Source organism: Ranitomeya variabilis, chromosome 6 (assembly GCF_051348905.1).
Source record: "Ranitomeya variabilis isolate aRanVar5 chromosome 6, aRanVar5.hap1, whole genome shotgun sequence".
NCBI classification, from domain to species: Eukaryota; Metazoa; Chordata; class Amphibia; order Anura; family Dendrobatidae; genus Ranitomeya; species Ranitomeya variabilis.
Window position 1 is genome coordinate 496,278,271 of NC_135237.1, and position 26,593 is coordinate 496,304,863.

The following is a 26,593-nucleotide window of genomic DNA, read 5'->3' on the forward strand; positions in this document are numbered from 1 at the left end:
AGAGACACCTATCAATCACCTGGAGGAGAGCCGGGAAAAGTCGGCCATAGGGAGACGTGACTAATCCGGCGCAGTCTCTGCACACTATGTTTTATCTGAAAGTTTCAGGGAAAAACATACCTGTCTGCAGTGGAGCCACCAGACTCTGATTCATCGTGCTTGAGGTTTGAGTGACATGAATCTGGTGACAGGTTCCCTTTACAGTGTATTATCCAGAGCAAAGGGTGCTGTGTTGTGGTTTACGTGGGATCTTGCACCTAAATTCAAGGTAGTTGCAAAAAAAAAAAACGTAATAAAACCACTGAGTGTGCAAGAAGAAAACAGTTTGATTATTGCTCAGGGCCGACAGTTAGTAAAAATTCATCTTGTGTCATAATACAGATGCATGCTGAGATGTAAGCTGTGTATCAGAAATAAAATATGTTTTAGGCAGTGATAAGCGCTGAGAAGCAGCTAACTAACGTAAGCAACTTAAGATTTTGACATCGTTCGTGACTTTCACTTTTCATCACAGAGGAAACTCCCTTATCTCAGACCAACAGTGACACGCAACCACCAGAGGCCCTCTGATAAACTCCGTGCCCGCTAATGTTCACCCAGGATGTCCTTTATTCGTAAGACATACCCGAGTATAATATTTCCCAGAGTACTAATTGTATTGATAGTATTCAGGTCACCGCCAGTGGTTCTGCGCCCGTGCTAGCGTGCCTTCTGCAATTGGCATGGCAATTCATGTCATATTCCAGCTTTGATTAAAAGATTAAAAACTCCAAAATGAGTCTTTATATTCAAATAATTGTCACAAACTCTGCAGAAATGTGTTTTAGCTTCATGATTTTCATAGTAGCAAGTTTGGTATTTTGCAAAAAATAATATAGCAAGGCTGCATTCACCCAGACTCATTTAAGCTATGGCCAATTTAGCAAGCTGCCCATGGGGTATCTGTTAACAAATGTTTGCATGTAGCACTCAACTTTTACCAGGTCACACATCCTCTGTCCTCTCATTCCATGCTCCCAACATGGACACTGGGACACTAAGAATCCCAACATCACGCAGAAGAAGCCGTAAGATGATGGTTTCGGTGAGGCTTTGCTGATGCCCAGGAGATTTGTCAACTCTTCCTGAAGTTCAGGAGATCTCCTCATTTTTCCGAGAGCCTTCCAGACAATTCGTGAGATATGGCAAGCAACCTGCACAGATCAGCATAGGACAGATCCATAATATGTCTGCCTGCGTAATCTGTAGTAAGCATTTTGGAAAGTAGTGGATTATCGTCTTCTATTACAGCAAGCCCTGATACCAGCAGTTTAACCCCCTCAGGTGCTGTGGTGAACTGTGACCTCAGCATTTAAGCGGTTGGATGGACAAGAGAATCTTTTTTACACCCATGATCTGAGTAAGGCCGGGGTCACACTTCCAACTGCAATGCGAGAAACTCGGGCGAGTCTCTCGCCTCAATACCTGGCACTGCCGCCGGCACTCAGGACCGGAGTGTGCGGCTGCATGTACTTCTATGCAGCCACATGCTCTGGTACGAGGGGAGAGACTCGCAGGAGTTTTTTGCATTGCCGTTGCAAGTGTGACCCCGGCCTAACTCAGAGGGTTATTTAATGGCAGACATGAGCCCATTTGGGGGCCCCGATTGCATCTTCACAATGAGGATAGGAGGAAACAGCAAGAGATCATAATAGGATGTTTTAGGGTCAGACAGAAAAGTTTTCTTCTCTTTTATTTAAGTAAATTCCCACTTCTTATCTTTATATTTTTCTAATATTTTTCTTTAGCATCATTAGCTTCCATAACTGGTTATATTGGGGTACCACATTGTAACAATTATAGAAGACAATGGAGTACAGTGTATAAATCTACAAATCCTTTATACAAGTCTGACATTCAGATACCATATGTGTATGATTTAAAATGTATAAAATTGCTTAAAAAAAATATCTGTTCTGAACTTGTAATGTTCCTGCAAGACCCAGATATGGTGAAATAATAACATGGATGCTAAATTGTGCAGTTGTCAAAAACTTTGTTATTTTTCCACAGTGCTAACAACATTTTTTTTATTCATTTTAGATGTCAAAACTGCGAGGCCTTTACTTCAATAATGAAAATAACAGCCCTTGCCACATGGTGGACAATTATCGCCCACCACAGCCACTGAAGGGCCGAGAAGTTAGAGCCTCCTTCCACTAGGACCAGTAGTCAGGACCATCTGTGCCGAGATCACACTTGGACGTTTGCTCCTATGTTTCATTATCTCTGGCGGCACAAACTGGTAGCAGTTTTATGCGAAATCTCTAATCCCTTAGTGAGTATTAGGATCTGATTAATGAAATGTGAAAGTCAACAGACATAGGCAAATCATTTATAATGTGAGACGTTGCTTAGAGCTTAATCAGCAGTAGCCACTACTGATTTACTTCCACAAATAATGTTGCACTAACATGGCGGGCGGTGGGTGGGGTATTTGCTTTGTCCGTAAGATTTAAGAATATGTCTTAAAAAGAAAACTTGAAGTACAAACACTGCTATATATGACTTAATGTGAATTTGTGCGTTTTAAAATCTCATCTATTTGTTGCATAAATAATATATAGATTTTAATAGGAGTGTATATATTTTAAAAGTATATGACAGAATATAAATTAAAAGTCTTATTGGTGCTTACTTTGCACTTAATGTGAAGAAAAAGATTATAAATGTATTTTTCGATACCTTAATAAATATTGCTACTGCAAACCATTGCCAGTGTTGGTTTTATACACTTACATACAGTCGATAACTTAGAATATGTACTAAATTAACATGTTTATGTCATATTTCTGGACGTCGATGGACAATTATCACCATTAGCATCAGTATAATACTGTATTTGCAGCCTAGCTCATCCATGATATTGTGGCGCCAAATTACAGCACTGTAAATCCTATATATTTTTGATCTGATCTTTGTCATTGATTATCTGGTGTGGAAGATTAGCTGGGTAGCAGCAGGAAAAATGGGAGCAGATGCAATCAGAGACAGTGACACAGAAGGTCAGTTCAAATCGAGCTTATTCTGTTCTTTATTGATGGCCTACGGAATAATGTAAGTCTACGTTCCCACCATGAGTTTTTGATGTTGCACATTCTCACCCATTAACTACCCATTAAGTAAAATAGGTTTATTGCATTTTTTCGAAAATATGCAGTGTAAAAAAAAAATCACCAAAAACTCATCATGGCAACGTAGCCTAAAGATTTTACATCCAGGTACAAAACACAAATGAACCCATGCTCAGCTGAGCACCAGCCAGACATCATTTTCTCTGACCAACCACCTGAAAGAAGGAAACAAAAAGGACCCTCTACCTTACACTAGTAGCATCAACTGGAGACTAGCTGTCCTCTGTACCAGGGCCTCAAGAACAGACACCTTCAGTCCAGAATATACTGTATATATGTATGTATGTATTTGTGTATATGTAGTCAACTGCCATTGTGGACATTCTATAATATTATTAATAAAGTAGAAACTTTCAAGGCGTTAGCAGAAGAAAGATAGTGAAGATAGATACTGATGTATAACAGGCATGAAAGTACCGTAAATCCCATGAATTAGCACAAAGACATCGATGGATAAAATCCATCTTCTTAATCATGTTGACAAATTAAAACCTGCAAGAAGCCATGGAAGTAATGTCAGGAAGCGTAAACTGGCTACAACCATTTCGTGATAGATTATGCTTCTATGGGCTGGAAACACATCCGACCCATTTGGGTATCCATGCAAATAATTAACATGCAGTCAAGAGAAAAATACTGGGACATAAGGGGAGATTCATTTTTTCTCTAGAGCTTTTAAAAGTCACAATATGAGATTTCATAAAAAAATACAACTTCTCACCTTAGTCGAAGTGGGCGGAGTTGGTACGGGATGGCAGAGTGGCGACTCCTGCTGCCCAAGACTAAACGGCACCATATACATTAAACTAATGTCGGACAATATAGATGGGTACAGGTGACAGTCTAATGTATATGAGGGCCCCAGACACTGTCCTTAGGGATGAGGTATATACTTTCTGGAGCCTCATAAGCGTATGAGAAGAATCTGAGGAAATATAGCAATCCCCGACCTCTTGTCCTATATCACTATCTCCGACTAGCAGCACACATAGTAACTAGTAAGGTTGAAAAAGGTAGAACTATATCTACTATAATTTAGTCTAACATACTTTAGTGTTGTATGGGCTTGAAACTGGTAATACCTATAGATCATGAGGCTTAGAAAAATACCATTGACCTTCCTACGATATACAATATAAGCCCCCTTTACTTTATCTTCTAAGAGTCACATAGAGAGGTTCAGTCTAGGCCACTAGAGCTCCTCTGTTGGGCCCACACCCGACATGATATTGGAATCCAAAAATCACAGTAGAAGATATAGGCCCTGTTGCATCAAAGCAAATTTTGCCAGATTTCTGGCATGAATTGCTTTGAAATGTAGCAACATTTTTGTAGCTGCGCAATCTTATTTTTTTCACTTTTGGCATTTTCTTCCTGCTCTGCCATAAAGATTACTACGCAATTAAAAGAGGACATGCACATGATCTGAAGAGATAGAGGGGGGGTTATTTGGTGGACCCAAAGAACCCCAATAGGATCAGGTAACAACACATGAATGAATTGCTATATTATGCATTTGCAACATTTTGGGGGCTTATCTTTCAGCAGAAAATTTAATTTGTAACCACTTAGGTTCAGTGAGTCATGATGCAGAATAACATGTCAGTTCTCACATTCTGTACAGGCGTTGACTAACTTTATCACAAGGGGATATGACAAAACAGTTGTCAACGTAGTTGAATTTTATTTTATTTATCTTTCCACAGTGAAAAGCTTCCAAGGCTGCGTAGTTCCATAAACTCAAAAATATATTACAGCTACTTTGTAGTAATATTATTGATATGCAGCTTAGTTTCCTTGCTGTCATACTGGCTCTGTATTCTATGTCCATCTGATGAATATTTCATGGCATTTTACTCCTTTACCATCTGACTAGAGATGATGTAGAGTGTAAGCTCTTATGGTCAGGGCAGGTTTTAGGCAAAGTGGGGCCCTAGGCAAAGTTTAAAATGGGGCCCCAAATGCTCACATATTGCACATCACACAGAAGCATTTCTGTTGTATTTACATGCGCTGAGTTCAGGCCGCTAAATGAGTGTGATCGACAATATTGAAGTCGTTCAAGGCTTGTTTCCCGACCTCTTTACACCGGCTGAAGAATAATGATGGGGACAGACTGATCACTAGTAGATCACTAACAGATCACCATACAGTATCATGTTATCAGCAGCACATCTACAGTTTACACTGGCGACGTGCTGCTGAGAACAATGATTTTTGTTCCTGCATAAACAATCCAATCACTGGATGAATATGCAGCATTTTACTTGTTTAGTATAATCCACCCCATAGTCCTCCATATAGTATAATACTCTCCTCAGTCCTCCATATAGTATTATACACTTCCCATAGTCTTCCATATAGTATAATACACTCCTCATAGCCCTCCATATATTAAAATACACTGCTCAGTCCTCCACATAGCATAATACACTCCTCATAGTCCTCCATATTGCATAATACACTCCTCACAGTGCTCTATATAGTACAATGCACTGCCATAGTCATCCATGTAGTACAATTCATTTCCCATAGTTTTTCATATAGTATAGTATATACCCCATAGTCCTTGATACAGTATAATGCAGGCCACATATAGTATAATGCAGCCACCACCCCACAGAGTATAAGGCAGCCACCCCACAGAGTATAATGCAGCCACCCCACAGAGTATAATGTAACCTCCCATAGAATATAATGCAGCCCTCCTCATATAGTATAATGTAGCCCCCTCATAGAGTATGGGGCAATCACCCCTCATAGAATATAAATATAATACAGCCCCCATAGAATATAATGTAGCCCTGAATAGAATATAATACAGCCCACCTCCCCATTGAATATAATGTAGCCCCATCAAAGAGTATGATGCAATCATCCCTCATAAAATCTAATACAGCTCCCCCATAGAATATAATGTAGCCCACCATAGAATATAATTGTAATAATTATAGGGGATAACTCAGGTGACTCTTTGCGTGGAACAAGACAACTACAGGACACAGTCTTATAAGTGGTAAAGTCTATATTATCACACGGTGATTCAAACAGGTGCAGAAAGAAACTCAAGTCCACAACACTTGGTGCAAATATCAAATGCAGCTTAGCAGTCTATAGGAAACTTCAGAGGAAAATGCAATCACGCAGAAAGTCTATGAAGCACAATTATTCTTGAGGATACTTGACACGAATAAGTCCTTGCTTAGTCCAAAACACAGATAGATATGCTTATAAGGCAGTTCAAAGAATATCTTAGCTCAAGCAGGGAGGTCTGGGTAACAGTCTCAGGTTCTTGCAAAGCAGCAACAGCTTACATGTCCAGCAAATGCAGATGGAAGTAAACACGAGCAGCAGATGAAGGAGGATTACTGGAACTGGTGTATGCAGCAGGAACTCAGAGCAGAGTAGCAGGATAACCCCACAGGTTCACAGGAGCAGGTATATAGCCAGGGAGTCACCAGAGGTCAGGAGCTGGATGCAAGGCAGAATACTCTAGCACAGACTGAAGGCTGGGGTGGAGTTTTATAGGAGGAAGACACAGTGCACATGAGACCAAAGACACCATCTTGGAAAAGGGCAGTAATGCACAAAAAGGTAATAAAAAATGTTCAGAGTCATGACAGTAATACAGCCCCCCATAGAAAAATATAGCACAGCCTCCCCCATAGAATATAGTGTACCCCACATAGTATATAACACAACCTCCCACATAGAATATATTGTATAATGTACCCACCAATATACAGTATAATACAGAAACATAGTATATAACACAGACTCCCAATAGAATATAATATACCCCCCAATAGTATATAACACAGCCACATAGTATACAACACAGCCTCTCCCATAGAATATAATATACCCCCCATAGTATATAACACAGCCTCCCCCATAGAATATAATATACCCCCAATAGTATATAACACAGCCTCCCCATAGAATATAATGTACCCCATAGTATATAACACAGCCTCCATTATAGAATATAATGTATAATGTACCCCCTAAATATATAATGCAGCCACATAGTATATATCACAGCTTCCCCCATAGAATATAATATACCCCCCATAGAATATAACATCCTCCCCCATAGAATATAATTTAGCCCAATAGTATATAACACAGCTACATAGTATATAACATAGTCTCCCCCATAGAATATAATATATGCCCATAGTATATAGCAAAGCCCGCATAGTATATAACACAGCCCGCCTAGTATATAGCACAGCCCGTGTAAAATATAACACAGCCCACATAGTATATATCACAGCCACATAGTATATAACGCAGCCCACGTAGTATACAGCATAGCCCACATAGTATATAACTCAGCCCACGTAGTATACAGCACACCCACGTAGTATAACACAGCCATGTATTATATAACACAGCCCACGTAGTATATAGCACAGCCACGTAGCATATAACACAGCCCACGTAGTATATAACACAGCCCACATAGTATATAGCACAGCCACGTAGCATATAACACAGCCCACATAGTATATAACACAGCCCACGTAGTATATAACATGGCCCACATCTCTCCCCCCGAGAATGGCCCCACAGTCCAGTAAAAAGAAAAAGCAAAAAAAACCACACTCCTCACCTCTCCTCGTGCCTGCGCTGCTCCCTGCTTCTGTCTCAGCGGCTGCACTGCCAGCTGGCACACAGTGAGTGCGTGTGAACCTGTAGTGTGTCAGAGGCAGAGCAGGGAATGATGGGAGAGAGAGCGTTAGCTGATTCTCTCTCCTCCATCATTGCTTTGAATTGTACCAGCAGAAGCAAATATAGTTCAATTCGGCGGGGGAGTCGGCACTGGCGGCAGGCGGGTCCCACTGCCTCACAGGGGCCCCAAAGTGGCTGCGTGATGTGCCGCTAGCTGGGGGCCCCTGGGTGAGCGGGGGCCCCAGACAGCTGCCTGGTCTGCCTGCCCCTAACGCCGGCCCTGCTTGTGGTCAGTGGGATCCTCTCTGTTTCTTGCAGAGTGTAAGCACTTATGGGATCAGCAGGGTCCTCTCGCTCTGTCCTGTAGAGTGTAAGCTCTTATGGTCAGCAGTGTCCTCTCCCTCTCTTTCCTGTAGAGTGTAAGTTCATATGGTCAGCGGGGTCCTCTCTTTCCCTCTCTCCTGTAGAGTGTATAGAGTGTAAGCTCTTATGGCCAGCGGGGTCCTCTCTCTCTCTCTCCTGTAGAGTGTAAGCTCTTAAGGTCAACAGAGTCCTATCTCTCTCCTGTAGAGTGTAAGCTCTTATGATCAGTGGGGTCCTCTCTCTTCTGTAGAGTGTAAGCTCTTATGGTCAGCAGGGTCCTCTCTCTCTCTCCTGTAGAGTGTAAGCTCTTATGATAAGCAGAATCCTCTCTCTCCTGTAGAGTGTAAGCTCTTATGGTCAGCAGGATCCTCCCTCTCTTGTAGAAGGTAAGCGCTTATGGTCAGCAGGGTTTTCTCTCTCTCTCTCCTGTAGAGTGTAAGCTCTTATGGTCAGCAGGGTTCTCTCTCTCTCTCTCTCCTGTAGAGTGTAAGCTCTTATGATCAGCAGAGTCCTCTCTCTCTCCTGTAGAGTGTAAGCTCTTATGGTCAGTGGGGTCCTCTCTCTCTCCTGTAGAGTATAAGCTCTTATGATCAGCAAGGTCCTCTCTCTCCTGTAGAGTGTAAGGTATGATCAGCAGGGCCCCCTCTCTCTCCTGTAGAGTGTAAGCTCTTATGGTCAGCAGGGTCCTCTCTCTCTCTCTCTCTCTCCTGTAGAGTGTTTGCTCTTATGATCAGCAAGGTCCTCTCTCCTGTAGAGTGTAAGCTCTTATGGTCAGTGTGGTCCTCTCTCTCTCCTGTAGAGCGTAAGCTCTTATGGTCCGTGGGGTCCTCTCTCCCCTGTAGAGTGTAAGCTCTTATGATCAGCAGGGTCCTCTCTCTCTCCTGTAGAGTGTAAGCTCTTATGGTCAGCAAGGTCCTCTCTCTCTCTCTCTCTCTCTCTCTCCTGTAGAGTTTTTGCTCTTATGATCAGCAGGGTCCTCTCTCTCTCCTGTAGAGTGTAAGCTCTTATGGTCAGTGGGGTCCTCTCTCTCTCCTGTAGTGTTTGCTCTTATGATCAGCAGGGTCCTCTCTCTCCTGTAGAGTGTAAGCTCTTATGATCAGTAGAGTCCTCTCTCCTGTAGAGTGTAAGCTTTTATGGTCAGTGGCTTTCTCTCTCTCCGTATATATTTTCAGGCTTTCCAATATTGAAATGTGTGCAAGTTTATTTGCCGCAAATCTAATTTCTTTCGGAAAATTTGTCAAAGACAACAAATTTAAGGATCCACTTATCTCTACACCTGACCAACCTTTATTGAATTAGACGAGCATTTAATAACCTGCAAAGAAGCTCCACCTTCCTCTATCTATTCTTGCTTACGACAACACCTAAGCAAAAGAGGAAAATAAGTATTTCATGCACTGCCAATTTTGCAGGTTTTCCCACCTACAAAGAATGTAGAGGTTTGTAGTTTTTATTGTAGTAATGCTTCAACTGTGAGAGACAGTCTAAAAATAAAAACCAGAAAATCACATTGTATGATTTTTTAAATAATTAAATTAATGCATTTTATTGCATTAAATAAATATATGCTCACCTGCCAACCAATTCTGGCTCTCACAGACCTGTTAGTTTTTCTTTAAGAAGACTCCTACTCTGCACTCATTACCTGTATTAATTGCACCTGTTTGAACTCGTTACTAGTGTAAAAGACACCTGTACGCAAACTCAATCACACTCCAACCTCTCCAACATGGCCATGACCAAAGAGCTGTGTAAGGACATCGGGGACAAAATTTTAGACCTGCAAAAGGCTGTAACGGGCTATAAGACAATAGGCAAGCAGCTTGGTGAGAAGGCAACAACTGTTGGTGAAATTATTAGAAAATGGGAAAAGCAGAAGATGACTATCAATCTTCTGCGATCTGGGGCTCCATGCAGCATCTCGACTTGTGGGGCAAGGATGATTCTGGGAAAGGTCAGGAATAAGCCCAGAACTGCACAGGAGGACCTGATCAATGACCTGAAGAGAGCTGGGACCAGAGACTCAAACATTACCATTAGTAACACATGGTGCTGTTATGGATTAAATCTTGCAGGGTACACAAGGTCCCCCTGCTTACACCAGCATATGTCCAGGCCCACTTGAAGTTCGCTAATGAGCATCTGGATGACAAAGATGAGGCACTGGAGAAGGTCAGGTGGTCAGATGAGACCATAATAGAACTTTTTGGCATCAACTCCACCCTCCATATTTGGAGGAAGAAGATGGATGAGTACAACCCCAAAAACACCATCCCATCTGTGAAACATGGTGGGTGAAACATCAAACTTTAGGGGTGCTTTTCTACAAAGTGGACAGACACTCCTGCCGGGGATTCAACTGCCTCTGCTGATGTCACGACTACAGATCAGAGGCTTCTTTTCTGGTCTTCTATGTAAACAGGACGGGACTTACGAGGTCATTCTGATTGACAGCTGGATGTCAGCTGCCTAACTGGGGGAGCCGGCTGTCATTCAGAATGACCTCGGAAGTCCCGCCCTGTCGCGTCAGCAGAGGGAACTGAATCCCTGGTAGCAGTGGTCTGTGACCGCTCTGTACCGGGGAAGAAAGGCACCATGCACAACAGGCAGGTAAATTGCAATTACCTGACTGTTAGTGCTTAGATACATTTTGTGTTTTTTTTTTAAGTCCCGGATATCTCCTTTAAGGGAGGATTTACATGAAAAAGCTTTGAACTTACTTTTGTATAGGCCATTTATGTACCTTTACTAATAAGTCATGTTTTCCCGTAGATGTCTCTTCTCAAGACTAGATAAATGTAATCTAGTGTTTCTTCCCAAGTAAGATCCTCCATGTTCCTTATCAGTATTCTAGCTCTTCTTTGTACTCAGCTCAAACACCAAGGCATGTTTTTTTTATGAACTGCTGCCCAGAACCCGATGAGGCAGCGCTAAAGCTTTCAAAGTGTTAGTATTCTGTTCCTGTCCGGACAATATCCTGCTGGTCTTACAAGCAGCAGATTGACATTGCATGCTGTTATTTAGTCTGTGATCTACAAGTGCATCCAGATTCTTCTCTACAAGTGATTCTCCTAGTTTTACCTCCATGCAACATATAATGCTGCATATTATTAGTGCCTAGATTCATAACATTACATTTAACCAATTTAAACCTCATCTGTTAAAGGGGATCTCTCCTCAGCAGTCTATAACCTGTATGGCCACATTAATAGTTTTGATAGGTCAAATGTGGTGACAGATTCCCTTTAAAGGGAACCTGGCAGGTCCCCCGTGTCCCCAGAACCACCAGCAGTTGTGTCTACATGCACACAACTTCTTTCCCTCACTGCATTGATCCTATGAAGCCGGGTGTATGCGTTCCGGTTTCAGAAAGGTGCACTGCACATGATCGGAAGTCTTCTACAAAGGATGTGAGTGCACAAAGATGCATTCATACGTGAGATATGTATAGCACTGGCGATGACAACGGCTCTTGTAAGCCATGCTATCACGCCAACAGATGCATGATAACACACTAAGTGAGCCGGCTAGTCTGGGGAAACTAATACCCCATCGACTAGTCAAAGGCCTCATTTACAGATCTTAAACGGACTTTAGCAATACTTTTCCGAAAGATTTGTTTATGTGTTTAATGTAATAAAGAGACTGTTCTGTTAGGCAGGGCATTTATCTCCGTAGGGCAGCACAGTGGCCCAGTGGTTAGCACTGCAGCCTTGCAGCTCAGGAGTCCTGGGCTCAAATCCCACCAAAGTCAACATTTGAAAGGAGTTTGTATGTCCACACTGTGTTTGCGTGGGTTTCTGCCGGTTTCTCCAGTTTCCTCCCACACTCCAAAGACATCCTGATAGGGAATCTAGATTGTGAGCCCCAATATAACGCTGTGGAATTAATGGCGCTATATGGGTAGAAAAAATATAAACAAAAAATAAATGTAGACACCACTGTTGGCGGTTCTGGGGGCACAGGTTCCCTTTAAGTGAATGCCCAAACACTCAGCCAGCCTGTAACATAGCTTAGTGTCATCTGCAAATGTAGAAACAACACTATTAATCCCGTTTTCTATAAAATTAATAACTTGAATAATAGCAGATGCAGTACTACTGATCCTTGGACTACACCACTTATACCCCGGAGCATTCAGAGTACCAGTCATTCATCACAGTTCTCTGGTTGTGGTCTTTGAGACAGTTTTTGATCCAATTCCAAACCTTACTTTCCAGATCAATAGATCTTTTCCTATTAAGTGATTAATGTGCAACCATGTCAAATGTCTTTGCAAAGTCCAAAAACACTATATCCACAACTACCCAGCTGTCTAGGTTTTACTCAACTCATCATAAAAAATTATTTTATTAGTTTGAAAACTTTTGTCCTTCATAACGCAGTGCCCCGCTATCACTTGTAATCTTGTAATGTGTTACAATTACAACATACTCCTCTATATAGTCCCTTACAAGCCCCTCAAACTTTGGTTTCTGCAACAGATGTTAATCTTACTGGTCTGTAATCACCTGGAAAAGACCTAGAGCCCTTTTTGAAATTGGGCACCACATAAGATTTATGCCATCTCCTCGGCACAGTATTAGACGATACACAATGACGCAGCAATAACTGACCCAAGTTACATAAGAACTCTTGGATTCAGCTCCTCTCGGTCCAGGACCTTGTTGATATTGATTTTATTTAACTTAGTTTAAATCATACCTACATTTAACCAACTGGGTATTATTTAATGTATTAATATAGATGCATTTATTTGCAGGTTACAGATTATACCCCAATAAAAAGTCATCTCAGTGGTCTACTAACCCAAATCTTACTGCTCCTCACCAAAACTTAAATGGTTTATCCAGGACTTTTTATTTTTTACTATGGGCATGAAACAAACAAGGAGGTAGTTGCCACCTACCTTTCTGTTGTACCCATCACCGATCTCCGCTGGCGCAGAGTGGTCATAGATTCAGCTGCTTCCGCTGATGTCACCTCGACAGAGCAGCAGGTTCAGTTCAGCTCTGCTCTGTTGACAGGACGTGACTGTCTACGTCATGCTGCAGGGAGCCGGCAGTCAATCAGTATGACATTGGTTGTCATACCCTGTCCACAGAGCAGGCCAAAAAAGAAAGAGCTGCTTTGTTGACATTGAGCAGCTTGATCGCCTGCAGGAGTGGTCAATAGCCGCTCTGTGCCAGCTTCAGGTAGCAACTACCAGCCTGTTAGTTTTTAAGACACATAGTAAAAAAAAATTAGCCCTGGATATACCATTTATGCCTTGTATTAAACTCCATAATTTTCCACTGTCTCTTTAAGATCATGGTACAGGCAGAATTACAGAGAATATTACTTTGAAGGTCTCTCCCTTTAGCTTACAGACTAATTCTTCGAAATGATTCTTTCTTAAGGATCCTCCACCTACCATTTATTATATCACTTCCTCCCATGTGGATCATGACAGCTAGTTCATCACCAGACCCTGTAGTAGTTATAAACTTGTTCCACCACATGCTGAACCCTGGCATCGGGGAGACGGCAAACCATTTGGTTGAGGTGGCCCTGGTGGCAAATCATTCTACTGTCTTATGATTATAAAATTCCCAATTACCAGCTGGGCTGTTCTCCCAGCTGTTAGGAACAGCAGTATCCACTAGAGCTGTCATTTCTGAGATTGATATCCTTGCATCTTCACGCAATTTGCCAATTTTGCTTGGAAGTGCAGAAACAGGAGTCTCCTTCCACAAAACCTATTTCCACTCTCCCTTTGTACATCAGAATAATAAAATGTGGAGAAAAATTAAGCATTTACAAGTGTTGTTTTTATTTCAACTCCCATTGTTTAACTCTCCCACTTTGTTCACAAACCACTTACTGAGATAGGAGATGACAGTTGGTACTGATAAGCTTCTATGTAGAGGGGAGAGAAGAAGGAGGAGGAAGAGGGAGGAGCACAAGAGCCAGAACTTCCTCCTTCTCTTTCCACACTTCTACATTTCATTTGGAATACAAGCATTTTTTAAAACAGACAAGTGCGGTTTGGCCCCTCAGACCTGGCAGCCTCATTTTCTGGCTACTGTAGGTATTATATAAGCTGTACTACAGTCAACAGTCAATTCATCCACAGATAAAATGTGTTTCAGTAACCGCTATCTATTGTTTGAGAGTCTTGAGATGTCAGCGCCCACACGAGTGATATGAAAACTAAACGTGATGTGTTAGCCATGCGTGTTGGAGAACTGTCAGATCAAACTCCAACCAGACAGCTCAGATGAGCCAAAAGCAATATCAGGCGATGTTATTTTTGGAAATTCCTTGTGTCCATTCATAACCAATAATAACTTTGTACTATCTTCATTGAGCAGCTCATTATTCTTGCCTATGGCTTATATTAGCCCATTTCTAATTTATACATTAAACTTATTATATTAAAAAGAGCATAATAACAGCTTTATCATTTATACCTTAGGCTCATGATTATGGTAATATTAGAAATAGTTTTTTAACACGTAGCCGATCAGCAGTCACTCAATAGCCTATTCAGACAGGTAGACCGCACTTCCATACACACAGAACTGAAGATCTGCTGCTAGAGAATGTGAGGTGTGCTACCGAAAACAATGATCTTCTATGCACACAGAAAGATTGTTAAGATGATTGTTCTATGTGCATAGAATATCATTGTTCTTAGCATCACTTCTCCATTTACACAGGACCATGCACTGCTGAGAATGATAATCTCTAAGCTATCTTAAAAGTCATTTTTGTCCTTTAACAAGTATCTCGCTCGTTCATTGGGGAATTCGTAAGGGCTGTTTAGACCAGTCAATTTTTTGGACACTAATGTTCTTAGGGAGGGCGTGGCTTAGGCGCAGGTGATGTAGGTCGCAAAACGTGCGAGCTCCTGAGGTAACCCTCTAACGCAACATATGAAGGTGACTTTTTTGAAAATTTTTGCTTCCATTCCTATTTACTTTTATTCAGAAATTTATTGTGCACATTTTGAGACATTATTCGCCTTAATCGGATAATCCTAGGATTGTTTATCCTGTTTTGAAGATGACAGACTTAAAATGGCATCATCAAATGGCTTGTCCCTGTGAGTGACTAATTTTCTGAGGTCAAATAAACTACAGGACTACAATTTTTCTTTTTGAACATTGTGTTTGTTATGTTTTAAATACATTTGTGTGGATTTATGACATTTTTAAAATTCTTGCTTTTAGTGCCTTTTTTCTGGTTTACTTGTTTTACCTGGTGTCTGTGAGGTCGCTATGATTACCTCAGTAACCTCTATTGCTCTGCTGAAGACATTGTGTTAATTTCTATTAATTACACCACTGGAATTTTGGGTTTTTTTTGGGGGGGGGGCTTACCCCTGGCCATCTGGGGTGGTTTACCCTTTTTTTTAATCATATTTGTACCAGGCACATTATCTTTGAGGGCCCTGTCAAGAAACACCTCCCAGGACCTTCCTTAGGTGACTACGTTTGGACCTGGCACACCGGGGGTGAGGATTCTGTCAGGGTCCTCTCCAGGCGCCATCTTCTTTCATCTCAGTGACGTTACCGCTAATCGGGCAGTGTCACAAACTACAACGGAACACCTCCCTGGACCTTCCTTGGGTGTGCCCCTACCCTACCGGGGGGTTTTACCCCCTTTTAACTGTATTTGCACCTAGCACACCGGGGTGAAGCTTCTACCACGGACAGCTCCAGGCACCATCTTCCTCCCCTTCAGTGATGTCATCGCTGCTTGCAATATTCTAGTAAGTGCTCAAATTGCTTCGGAACCACTTCAGAAGACTTCCTTGGGGTTGCCCCTTGTGAACCGGGGGGGGGTCTGGGATCTATTTTGCTTCTGCTTTCATTGGGCACACCGCCTGGGAAGATCCTGTCATGGACCGTTTTTTCCATCTACTGGAGGCTGCAGAAGATTACAGCTGCTCTGTCTTTGCATAATATTGACTGATTGCTTGCTTGGCTTCATTGAGAGTGGGGAAGGGGTGGGTATTTTTATTGCCTGAACAGGTATTTTTGGTACACTACTTTTAATAAAGTGGTAGTTGGTTGTGATTAATATAATAATTATAAAATATATATAAAAATAATAGAATAACTGAATATATTAAATACAATACAGATCAAATTTGTACACATAAATAATTAATAATAATAATTATATAAAGCTTATAACAAATTTGTATTGTATATTTATATATCTACCTAATTACATATTAGGTATTGTTTTGCTTTGGTTGGCACTTGCAACCTCGGTCCTCCTTTTGGGGGTGGGGCTGTAATTGCCAAGTCAATTGGTACTCATCTGAGCACATTGTGGTGGGACCTTGCCTTACCTTCAATCACTTTTTTATAATATCGCTGGACACCATGAGTCATCTCTCCTCTAAATTGCCTATTGCTAAATCTTCCGGTTCTTCTAGAGCTCAAAAACAAAATAAGGACCCACAGGCTAATCGTGGTTCTTCAAGGGACTCTGTTAATTTGCTGAGTCCAGTTAAGTCTCTGTCTCCTATTGAGAGAGAGCTCTCACAGTCCTCTATCAAGGCCCTCTCTAATTCCGCGTCCACGCCTAAAGCTTGCTTAGCAGAGCTCGGTGTGGAACTTCCCTCTTCACTCATTTCTACTGAGACCATGGACCTCTCTTCCTCTTCAAAGAGGAAGGGTTCCTTGAGTTGGGGGGGGAACGCGGTCTTCCATTACCAATTCTTCGGAAGAGGACTCTACTAATTACCTAATTACTCTCCCAATCCTAGTCCAAAAAAGTCCAAGCCAAGGACCTAGGAACCATCTGTCTTCCCTGTCTTGTACCTTTCATGATGCAATGTCGTTTGAGGCATGTATGAATACTCTGGTTGGTAAACTTAGCGCCAGATTGCGTCTTGATATGGACAACCAGACAAAAATATTTCAGGAGACTCTCGAGTTTTTCACTTCCCGGTTGGATACCCATGAAGTTAGACTGGGAGAATTGGAAAAGACACATGCACTGTCCCTAAAGGAACAGTCTGACTCTAAGTCAGAGATTCGTCAGTTGAAGCTTAAGTTAGCAGATCTAGAGGACAGATCCCGTCGTAACAACATTAAAATTAGAGGTATATCTGAAGATATCTCGCCCATTAAGGTCCCTGAGTTTGTTAAGGGGATTTTTAGGAGGATGATTCCCAATCTTTCGGATATGGATCTCATAATAGATCGTATCCATCGTCTTCCTAAGCCTCCTTCTGTCCCTAAAGATCTCCCTAGAGATGTTATCATGAAAATTCACTTTTATCATATTAAAGAGAAAATACAAAACCTGGTCAAAATTAAAGGAGGATTCCCGGAACCCTATCACCATCTTAAGTTGTTTGCTGACCTGTCCAAAGCAACTATTGAGGGTCGGAGGCACTTTAGATCACTCACCTCCATGCTGATAGAGAAAGGCCTTCCTTACAAGTGGGGTTTTCCTCTGAGGATCATCTTTAATTATAGGGGGAAAAATGCAATTTTTCTTACACCTGAGGAGAGTCTCCTATTTTTTAAATCCCATGGTGTTATTTCTTCCGTTCCTGCATCTATTTCCACAGGTCCAGGCCATGTCACTTGAGCTCAATTTGTAATTTTTTGATTTGCATACCTGGGTTTTCTAATATTGTATGATATTGTGCTTCTATTATTCATTTGTTCAATCTTAAATATTTGTTATTGGTACTAATGAGGGTCTCCTTGGCCTTGCGCTGCATGGACTTTTCCCCCCCGGTACAAGAAGGAGAGCCATTTTCTTGGTTTCCCTCTAATGCTCTAGTACTGTAAAGTTTAAAGTTTGTACTTTTCTTTGTCTATTTAGTCTTGGTAGTGATTTCTTTTTCTTGTTACTTTCCAGCCGGTGATTGCCTACTAACGCCAATTTTTTCTTTCTTTTTTCTCTCATGGTGCTTACTTTGGTTACTTATAATGTGAGGGGTCTTAATAGCCCGAATAGACGTTTTTCCTTTCAGAGGGAAATTAATAAAGCTGTTACTGATGTGGTGTGCCTGCAAGAGACTAAATTTAAGATACATAATCATCCTGCATTTGCCCTAAAAAATTCCCCACATGTTTTTGAAGACTCGGGTCCCTCTAAAGGGGCAGGCGTTATGACCCTGATCAGAGACCCCTTGTCGTTTGAACTATTGGAGAAATTGGTTGATGTGAATGGTCATTTACATGTCCTTGTTTGCAAGTTAAATTCCCAAATTTACACAATTGTAAATATTTATGCTCCTAATAAGGGTCAAATTAAATTTTTAAATAAGTTGCTGAAAAAAATTGAACCACTTAAAAAAGGCATTGTTTTACTTTTAGGAGACTTTAATTTGGTCCCTGATAAAATACTTGATGCCTCATCCTCAATTAGGCTTAACTTCCCCTCCTTAAATAATTGGCTTTTTACTCACGAACTTTATGACATCTTTAGATGTTTAAACTCCACAAGGGAATACACATATTTTTCTGACTCCCCTTTGTCAGCTTCTCGCATTGATCTGATATTATCAGATGTGTTCTTCCTCCCTAGATTTTCCTGTATATCCATTGGTAATAAATCCATTTCGGATCATGCCCCTGTCATTGCCAAATTGATTCAAGGTCACTCTATTAATAATCAACCATTGTGGAGGTGTAATGCTTCTATTTTTCAAAATCCTACATACCATGAGGACATTTCTAGATCTCTTAACCTTTATTTTTCTGAGAATGTGTATGACCCTTCCAAGCCATTCCTCCAGTGGAAAGCGCACAAAGTGGTTCTACGTGGCACTCTCATTCATATTTCCTTCCGTATTAAAAATTTTAACCGCCAAAAGATTAAATGTTTACAAGCCTTGATTAAATAGAAGAAGTTGGAGCTGGCATTGGCCAATAGCCCAACCCCTTGTTTCAAAACTTTGACTGATTTATCCCATCTTAGGAATGAATTGAGGGCCACAATTTTTTCATTTTATGACTCTGCGGTCAAACAATCACAACTCAATCATTATATGTCCCTTAACAAGCCCACTCGTTTTATGTTCAATAAAATTAAAAAGGTTAGAATACTTAACTGAATCGACAAGATCATTTCTCCTATCCACCCACAGGACATTGCAAATGAATTTGCACAATATTTCAATCAATTATATAATTGATCCCTCTCTTCCCATTCCAGGTGCGAGATCTATTGATGACTTTTTGTCTTCTGTCAATCTTCCACAACTTGATTCCATGGATGCAGACTTTTTGGCCCCCTGGTCCTGATGGTTATAGCAATAATTATTATAAATCATTCTGTGAAATTCTTGTCCCCCATTTAGTTCAAATTTTCAATGCCGCTGCGTCCGTTGGTTCTTTTCCTAGGGAAAATTTGGATGCCACAATTATACTTATTCCCAAGCCTCATACTAGTCATCAAAAATCAAAATCTTAAAATTACCGTCCCATTTCATTAATTAATACTGATCTCAAAATTTATTCCAAAGTCTTAGCTAACCGCCTTAACCTTATTTTGCCCAAATTAATTTCCACGGACCAGATTGGATTTATCAAGCACCGGAAATCAATTGAAGGTACCAGGTGGCTGATAAATATTATTAAATTAATTCCCAAAAAATTAACTCCACTTTAATTTCCCTTGAAGCAGAGAAAGCATTTGATCGCTTAAATTGGACTTTTCTCAAATGTTCCCTACAAAAATTTGGCTTTGATTTGTACTTTATAAATACAATTATGGCTTTATATTCCGATCCTCAGGCAAAAATTTATATTAATAATCACTTTTCTTCCCCATTTCCAATCTCTAATGGTACCCGGCAAGGTTGCCCCCTTTCTCCATTGCTTTTTGCCCTTGCCATAGAGCCATTAGCCCAGCTCATTAGAGATAATCCCTCGATAGAGAGAATTCGCACGGATCGTAAGGAATTTAAAATCAGTTTACATGCTGATGATATTCTCCTGTCCTTTACCAATCCTTGTAATTCTATTCCACATTTGCAAACCCTTCTTAAAAATTTTCATTTTTTCATAATTTAAAATAAGTCCAAGTCGAAAATTTTTCAATTTTATCTCACTGATTCTCAAATCCGGAGTATAAAGGATATTTCGCCCTGGAGTTGGGCGGAGAGGGATATTGTTTATTTGGGTCTGAGGTTTTCTAGAAACCTTAGCTCCTTGATTTCCAGCAATTTGGATTCTCTTATTGCTTCCATTTCTAAAGAGTTTAGATTTTATGATGATAAAGTATTATCGTGGTGGGGAAAGTGCCTTATTGTAAAATCAATAATTCTTCCCAAGATTCTCTATGTCTTCAGGTCCCTTCCTTTACTTGTTTCTACTTCCTATTTGACCACTTTGCAGGCACACCTCAATCTGTTTGTTTGGGGCAACAAGAGAGCTTGTATAGCCTCTAGTCAACTGTATAAACATAAATTGTGTGGAGGTATGGTCTTCCTAATGTTTCGGCCTATTATTTCTCTAATTTAATTAAACAGAGTCTATATTGGTGGTCTGCAGATCATACACCTTCATGGGTGGAATTGGAATTATATTTTAATAGAAATTCTCCACCTTGTAATAATATTATGAATTTATTCACCTCTAAGTCTTTGCTTCTGTCTGATCATCCGATTTTTGTAGCTGTTCTTGTGGCATGGCAGGAATTTCTCAAAATTAAAAGCGGTTTTGCCAAGATGGAGCTTATGCTGAGACTTCCCCTCTTTTTTTTGGCTACTGTTTTCTCGTTTGATCTGCATTCAAATTGGACTGACTAGGGAATCTCTAAACTACATGACATCTTTGATGGTAACAAGTTTGTGTCATTTACCCACCTTACAGATAGGTTTGGTGTTCCCTCATCGGCTTTTATGCAGTTTATTATTTTAAAGGATTTCTTGAGGCCACTGGTGACTGGTCGCCCTCCTTTATCGGAGCCGGCAATTAATATTTTATGCATAGCATATTTTGGTCTACTCAATATATCTACCAGTGGTTTAATAATTATTTCAAAATTATAAAATCCCCATACATGAGCAAATGAGAATCTACTTTGAATCTTTCTGTAGCTCTAGATGATTGGGAACTGGCCATGTCCTTGACTTATTCTGCCACCATGTCCATGGCTCTTCATGAGTCTTATTTTAAGCTTATCTCTAGGTGGTATTATTCACTGTCTCGCTTAGCATTTATTAATCCTTCCAATTCCCCTCTCTGCTGGAGGGATTGTGGACATTATGGTAGCCTTTCCCATTTGTTTTGGTTTTGTTCACGTATTAGACCTTTTTGGGATGAAATCTCTTCTCTTATTTCTATTATATTAAAGCGTTCGGATTTTTCTCTGTCTCCTCATCTGCTTTTAGTTTCTAAGAATGCTATTGCTTTTTTTTGGAAATCCAAAAAAAAGTACCCTCTTCACAAGAAATTATTGACAAACTGGCTTTGCATAAATCCTATGAACAAAAATTGGTGTTACTGAATGGGTGATTTCCTTCCTTTTTGAAAAAATGGTTTCGCTGGCTGGAAATATTTCCATAAGAATTTACTGTATTTATTGTTTTGCTATTTTATTTTATTCTATTTTTACTTTTATGCTTCATGAATGTTTCATGTCATTGCATTTATGTTAACCTTGCTCTCTCTATGTCTTGTTTTGGTTGAAAATGTTAATAAAGTTGTTTGGAAAAACTAATGTTCTTAGGAATGCTCATTCCCGGTAATCAGCCAATGTGCATGACATTTCCATCTGTCGACCACAACTGTTAAATAAATGTCTCAGCTACATGTAAGCTGATCGATGGTCAGTTAATAGACTGCTTAGACAATCCAGCCTCACTACCTTGCCAGCAGAATGAGTAGGAATACAATCAGGGGCTGGCTGGCAATTTTCAGCCTGGGGGGCAATCACAAGGCAGTGGCCCTCGAGTTGCGGTGGCCCTCCTTTTCCCTGCTTATATCTGGCCACTGCATTAAAGTAGCAGAGGTAACAGGCTTTAAAAACAGGCTGGTACACAGATATGGAAACTGAACGGAGCTTGCTGCATAGATATAGGAGCAGAATCGAGCTTACTCCAGAGATATGGGAACAGAACGGAGCTTACTACAGAGATATGGGAGCAGAACCGAACTTACTAGATTCAGAGATATGGGAGCCGAACCGAGCTTACTGCAAAGATATGGGAGCAGAACCGAGCTTACTACAGAGATATGGGAGCAGAACCAAGCTTACTGCAAGGATATGGGAGCAGAACCGAGCTTACTGCAGAGATATGGGAGCAGAACAGGGCTTACTACAGAGATATGGCAGCAGAAACGAGCTTACTACAGAGATAAGGGAGCAGAACCAAGCTTACTACAGAGATAGGGGAACAGAACCGAGCTTAATACAGAGATATGGGAGCAGAACCGAGCTTACTGCAAAGATATGGGAGCAGAACCAAGCTTACTACAGAGATATGGGAGCAGAACCGAGCTTAGTGCAGAGAAATGGGAGCAGAACCGAGCTTACTGCAGAGATATGGGAACAGAATCGAGCTTACTACAGAGATATGGGAGCAGAACCAAACTTACTACAGAGATATGGGAGCAGAACCTAGCATACTACAGAGATAAGGGAGCAGAACCGAGCTTACTAGAGAGATAAGGGAGCAGAACCGAGCTTACTACAGAGATAAGGGAACAGAACCGAGCTTAATACGTCTACTACATGGAACCAAGTCTGCTACATAGAAACTGGAGCAGAACTGAGATTACGACATACATACAGTACCATAATCTAGATTACTACATTGATAGAGTACCAGAACCAAGCTTACTGCTTAGATATGGTGCCATAACGGAGCTTACTTACAAACATACACACAATTCAGCTACACAGTGCCTAGTACTATCACCACTACACAGAGAATACATAATATTATAATATCACCATTACCTCTACATGAAACTAAACTCTATACAAAGACCAATGATGCCACCATACACTCCCTGACACAAGTTATGTCGCTTATTCTTGTTATGTAAATAAAAGCTTATAACCTGACGTTAAATTCATCCATTGGTTGTATAAGTTATTCTTTTGAAAGCTGACACCCTCCAAAATGTGGTTTAGGTTAAGAAAATAAATTGTTATTAAAGCAGAAATATTGATCAGTTAATGGACACAGAATGGTCAGATTTTGGCAAGACAAAATTTTTGTTGCCCACAGACAAATAATTAACTTAAAATACAAATATGTTTTGCATAACATTGGTGAATGAAGTTGTGGTGCTCCTCTAGATTCTTTGGTTTTGTCTTCCAAGCTTCCTCTTTCATCCTAGCCCAAACATGCTCAATGATGTTCATGTCTGGTGACTGGGCTGGCCAGTCCTTGAGCACCTTGATCTTTTTTGCCTGGAGGAACTTTGTTGTAGAGATGGATGTATGAGATGGAGCACCATCCTGCTGCAGAATGACCTCTTTTATGATTTGGAATATAAGAGGTAGCTAATACTTCTTGATATTTTAGGCTATTGATATTGCCTAACCCCTTGCAAATGTTTCGCATAATCCCATACTGAATGTAACCCCAGACCATGATCTTTCCACCACCAAATTTAACTGTCTTCTGGGTGTATTTTGGATCCATACGGGCTCCAGTAGGTCTCCTGCAGTGTTTGTGGCAGCTGTGGTGTAATTCTACTGAAAAGAAATCCACCTTCTGCCACTTTTCCAGTGTCCATCTATTTAGTAGGCTGTGGGAGTTTGCAGATGCCACATGGTTTTTTATTTGCCTCTTGTTTAGTGCTGGCTTCTGGGCACTGATTCCACCATGGAGGCCATTTTGAGACAGAATCCTACAAACTGTTCTAGTTGACACAGGGACTTGAGGTGACCAGACCTGTTGGAGCTCTGCTGCTGTGGAAGAGGGGGTTGCTTTGGATTTTCTAACCAACAAATGTTCCTCCTGAGCAGTTGTCTTGCGGGGTCTGCCGGACCTGGGCTAGTCAAACACCTCTCCAGTCTCTTCAAATCTTTTTCTAAATTCTTTGTACTTGATGCTGAGACACATTAAAGGTGCCCACCACCTCTGCAGTGGATCTGGTCTTCAGCCTCTTGATAATCCAGGCTTTGGTCGCAGGGTGGATTTTTGGCATGTTGTCAGAGCTTAAGTTGCAGTTCAAGTGAAGGTCTGGGGTGCTGGGTTTCTTTTTATACACACACACTAAATAACCTGTTGTGAATTCTGTTCTCGGACTCCCTCCTGTGGTTGTGAATGGTACTTCGGCTAGTTCGGCCCATGGACTCCCTCTGGTGGCTGTGAGTGGAGCTGCTGGTTCTGAGGTTCCTTCCTCAGCTGACCTTGTTTGGTCCCAGGCTGGCTGCTCTATTTAACTCCACTCAGATCGTTACTTGATGCCAGCTGTCAATGTTCTATGTTGTGATTCGGTTCGTGGGCTCCCCCGGTGGTCTCTTGTGGTACTGGTGTCCTGCAAGCTTTGCCTTCTCAGTTCACCTGTTCCTATCAGGATGTGGGAGTATCCTATTTAACCTTGCTCCTCAGTCATTCTAATGCTGGCCATCAATGTATCCAGAGTGATTCTGTTGCATGTTCCTGCTCCCAGTTTTCTGCTCATCTAAGTTGGACACTTTAGTCCTTAAGTCTATTTTTGTGTGTTTTGTCCAGTTTGCACTTATGTGAATCTCTGCAGCTGGAAGCTCTTGTTGGGCTGAAATTACCACTCCAGTGGCATGAGTTGTCACATGAGTTAAGGTAATTTCAGGATGGTGTTTTGAAGGGTTTTGCAGCTGACCGCGAAGTCCTCTGTTGTATCTTTCTGCTATTTAGTTAGCGGGCCTCTCTGTGCTAAATCTGCTTTCATACTACGTGTGTCTTTTCATCTGCTCTCACCGTCATTATATGTGGGGGGCTACTATCTCCTGTGGGGACATTCTCTGGAGGCAAGCCAGGACTGTGTTTTCTTCTACCAGGGGTAGTTAGTTCTCCGGCTGGCGCGCGGCATCTAGAGACAACGCAGGAATGCCCCCTGGCTACTTCTAGTGTGGTGTGTAGGTTTAGCATCGCGGTCAGCTCTAGTTTCCATCACCCGAGAGCTTGTCCGTTTATTCTATGCTTCTGATGTTTCCTTGCCATTGGAAACCATAACAGTATGGCCAGCCCGAATGTTTAATCTATAGGCTGAAGCAGGAGAGAAAAGGAACTGTGTGAAACCTTTTTTTTTTTTTTTTCCCTTCCTCTGAAGTTGCATTCCAGCTCTAATTGCAGTCTCCTGTTTTCCTCTCCTCTTAACCCCTGAATGGCTCAGACTTTATCTGTTGAAATATGGATCCCCAGAGTCTGGCTACCAATTTGTATGATCTTGCCTCTAAAGTTCAGAATATACAAGATTTTTTGCTACATGCTCCTCGGTCTGAACCTAAAATTCCTATACCGGAGTTTTTTTCTGGAGATCGATCTGGTTTTCTAAATTTTAAATACAATTGTAAATTGTTTCTTTCGCTGAGATCTCATTCTGCTGGAGATCCTGCCCAGCAAGTAAAAATTGTTATTTCTTTACTGCGGGGTGACCCCCAAAATTGGGCATTTTCATTGGCACCAGGGGATCCTGCGTTGCTCAATGTGGATGCGTTTTTTCTGGCTTTGGGGTTGCTTTATGAGGAACCAAATTTGGAGATTCAGGCTGAGAAAGCCCTAATAGCCCTCTCTCAGGGGCAAGATGAAGCCGAAATATATTGCCAAAAATTTCGAAAATGGTCTGTGCTTACTCAGTGGAATGAGTGCGCTCTGGCGGCAATTTTCAGAGAAGGTCTCTCTGATGCTGTAAAAGACGTCATGGTGGGGTTTCCTGCGCCTACTGGTCTGAATGAGTCCATGACAATGGCAATTCAGATTGATCGGCGTTTACGGGAACGCAAACCTGTGCACCAGTTGGCGGTGTCTTCTGAAGAGGCACCACAGAGTATGCAATGTGATAGCTTTCTGTCCAGAAGCGAACGACAGATTTATAGGCGCAAAAATCATTTGTGCTTCTATTGTGGAAATTTTACTCATGTTATATCAGCATGCTCTAAACGAACAAAGAAAGTTGATAAATCCTCTGCTATTGGCACTTTGCAGTCCAAGTTTATTTTGTCTGTAACTCTAATTTGTTCGTTATCTTCTATTGTTGCGGATGCGTATGTGGATTCTGGCGCCGCTTTGAGTCTTATGGATTGGTCCTTTGCCAGGCGCTGTGGGTTTGATCTAGAGCCTCTGGAAGTTCCTATACCTTTAAAGGGTATTGATTCTACACCATTGGCTAGTAATAAACCACAATACTGGACACAAGTGACTATGCGTATGACTCCAGACCATCAAGAGGTGATTCGCTTCCTTGTACTGTATA

The 26,593-nt window shown here is 41.2% G+C and overlaps 2 protein-coding genes across 4 annotated transcripts in view; one reads left to right on the forward strand and one right to left on the reverse strand.

The window, feature by feature from the left end:
* LOC143782853 (carbonic anhydrase 2-like) overlaps nucleotides 1-2,751 on the forward strand; it is a 67,514-nt gene extending 64,763 nt beyond the window's left edge. For all 3 annotated transcript variants that reach the window (XM_077270770.1, XM_077270771.1, XM_077270772.1), the window contains exon 8: nucleotides 2,083-2,751. In XM_077270770.1, the coding sequence (XP_077126885.1) occupies nucleotides 2,083-2,202 (120 nt within the window). In that variant the 3' untranslated portion in view covers nucleotides 2,203-2,751. The remainder of the gene's footprint in view (nucleotides 1-2,082) is intronic.
* LOC143782854 (E3 ubiquitin-protein ligase RNF31-like) overlaps nucleotides 1-26,593 on the reverse strand; it is a 346,633-nt gene that overhangs the window by 264,203 nt on the left and 55,837 nt on the right. The window lies entirely within an intron of this gene.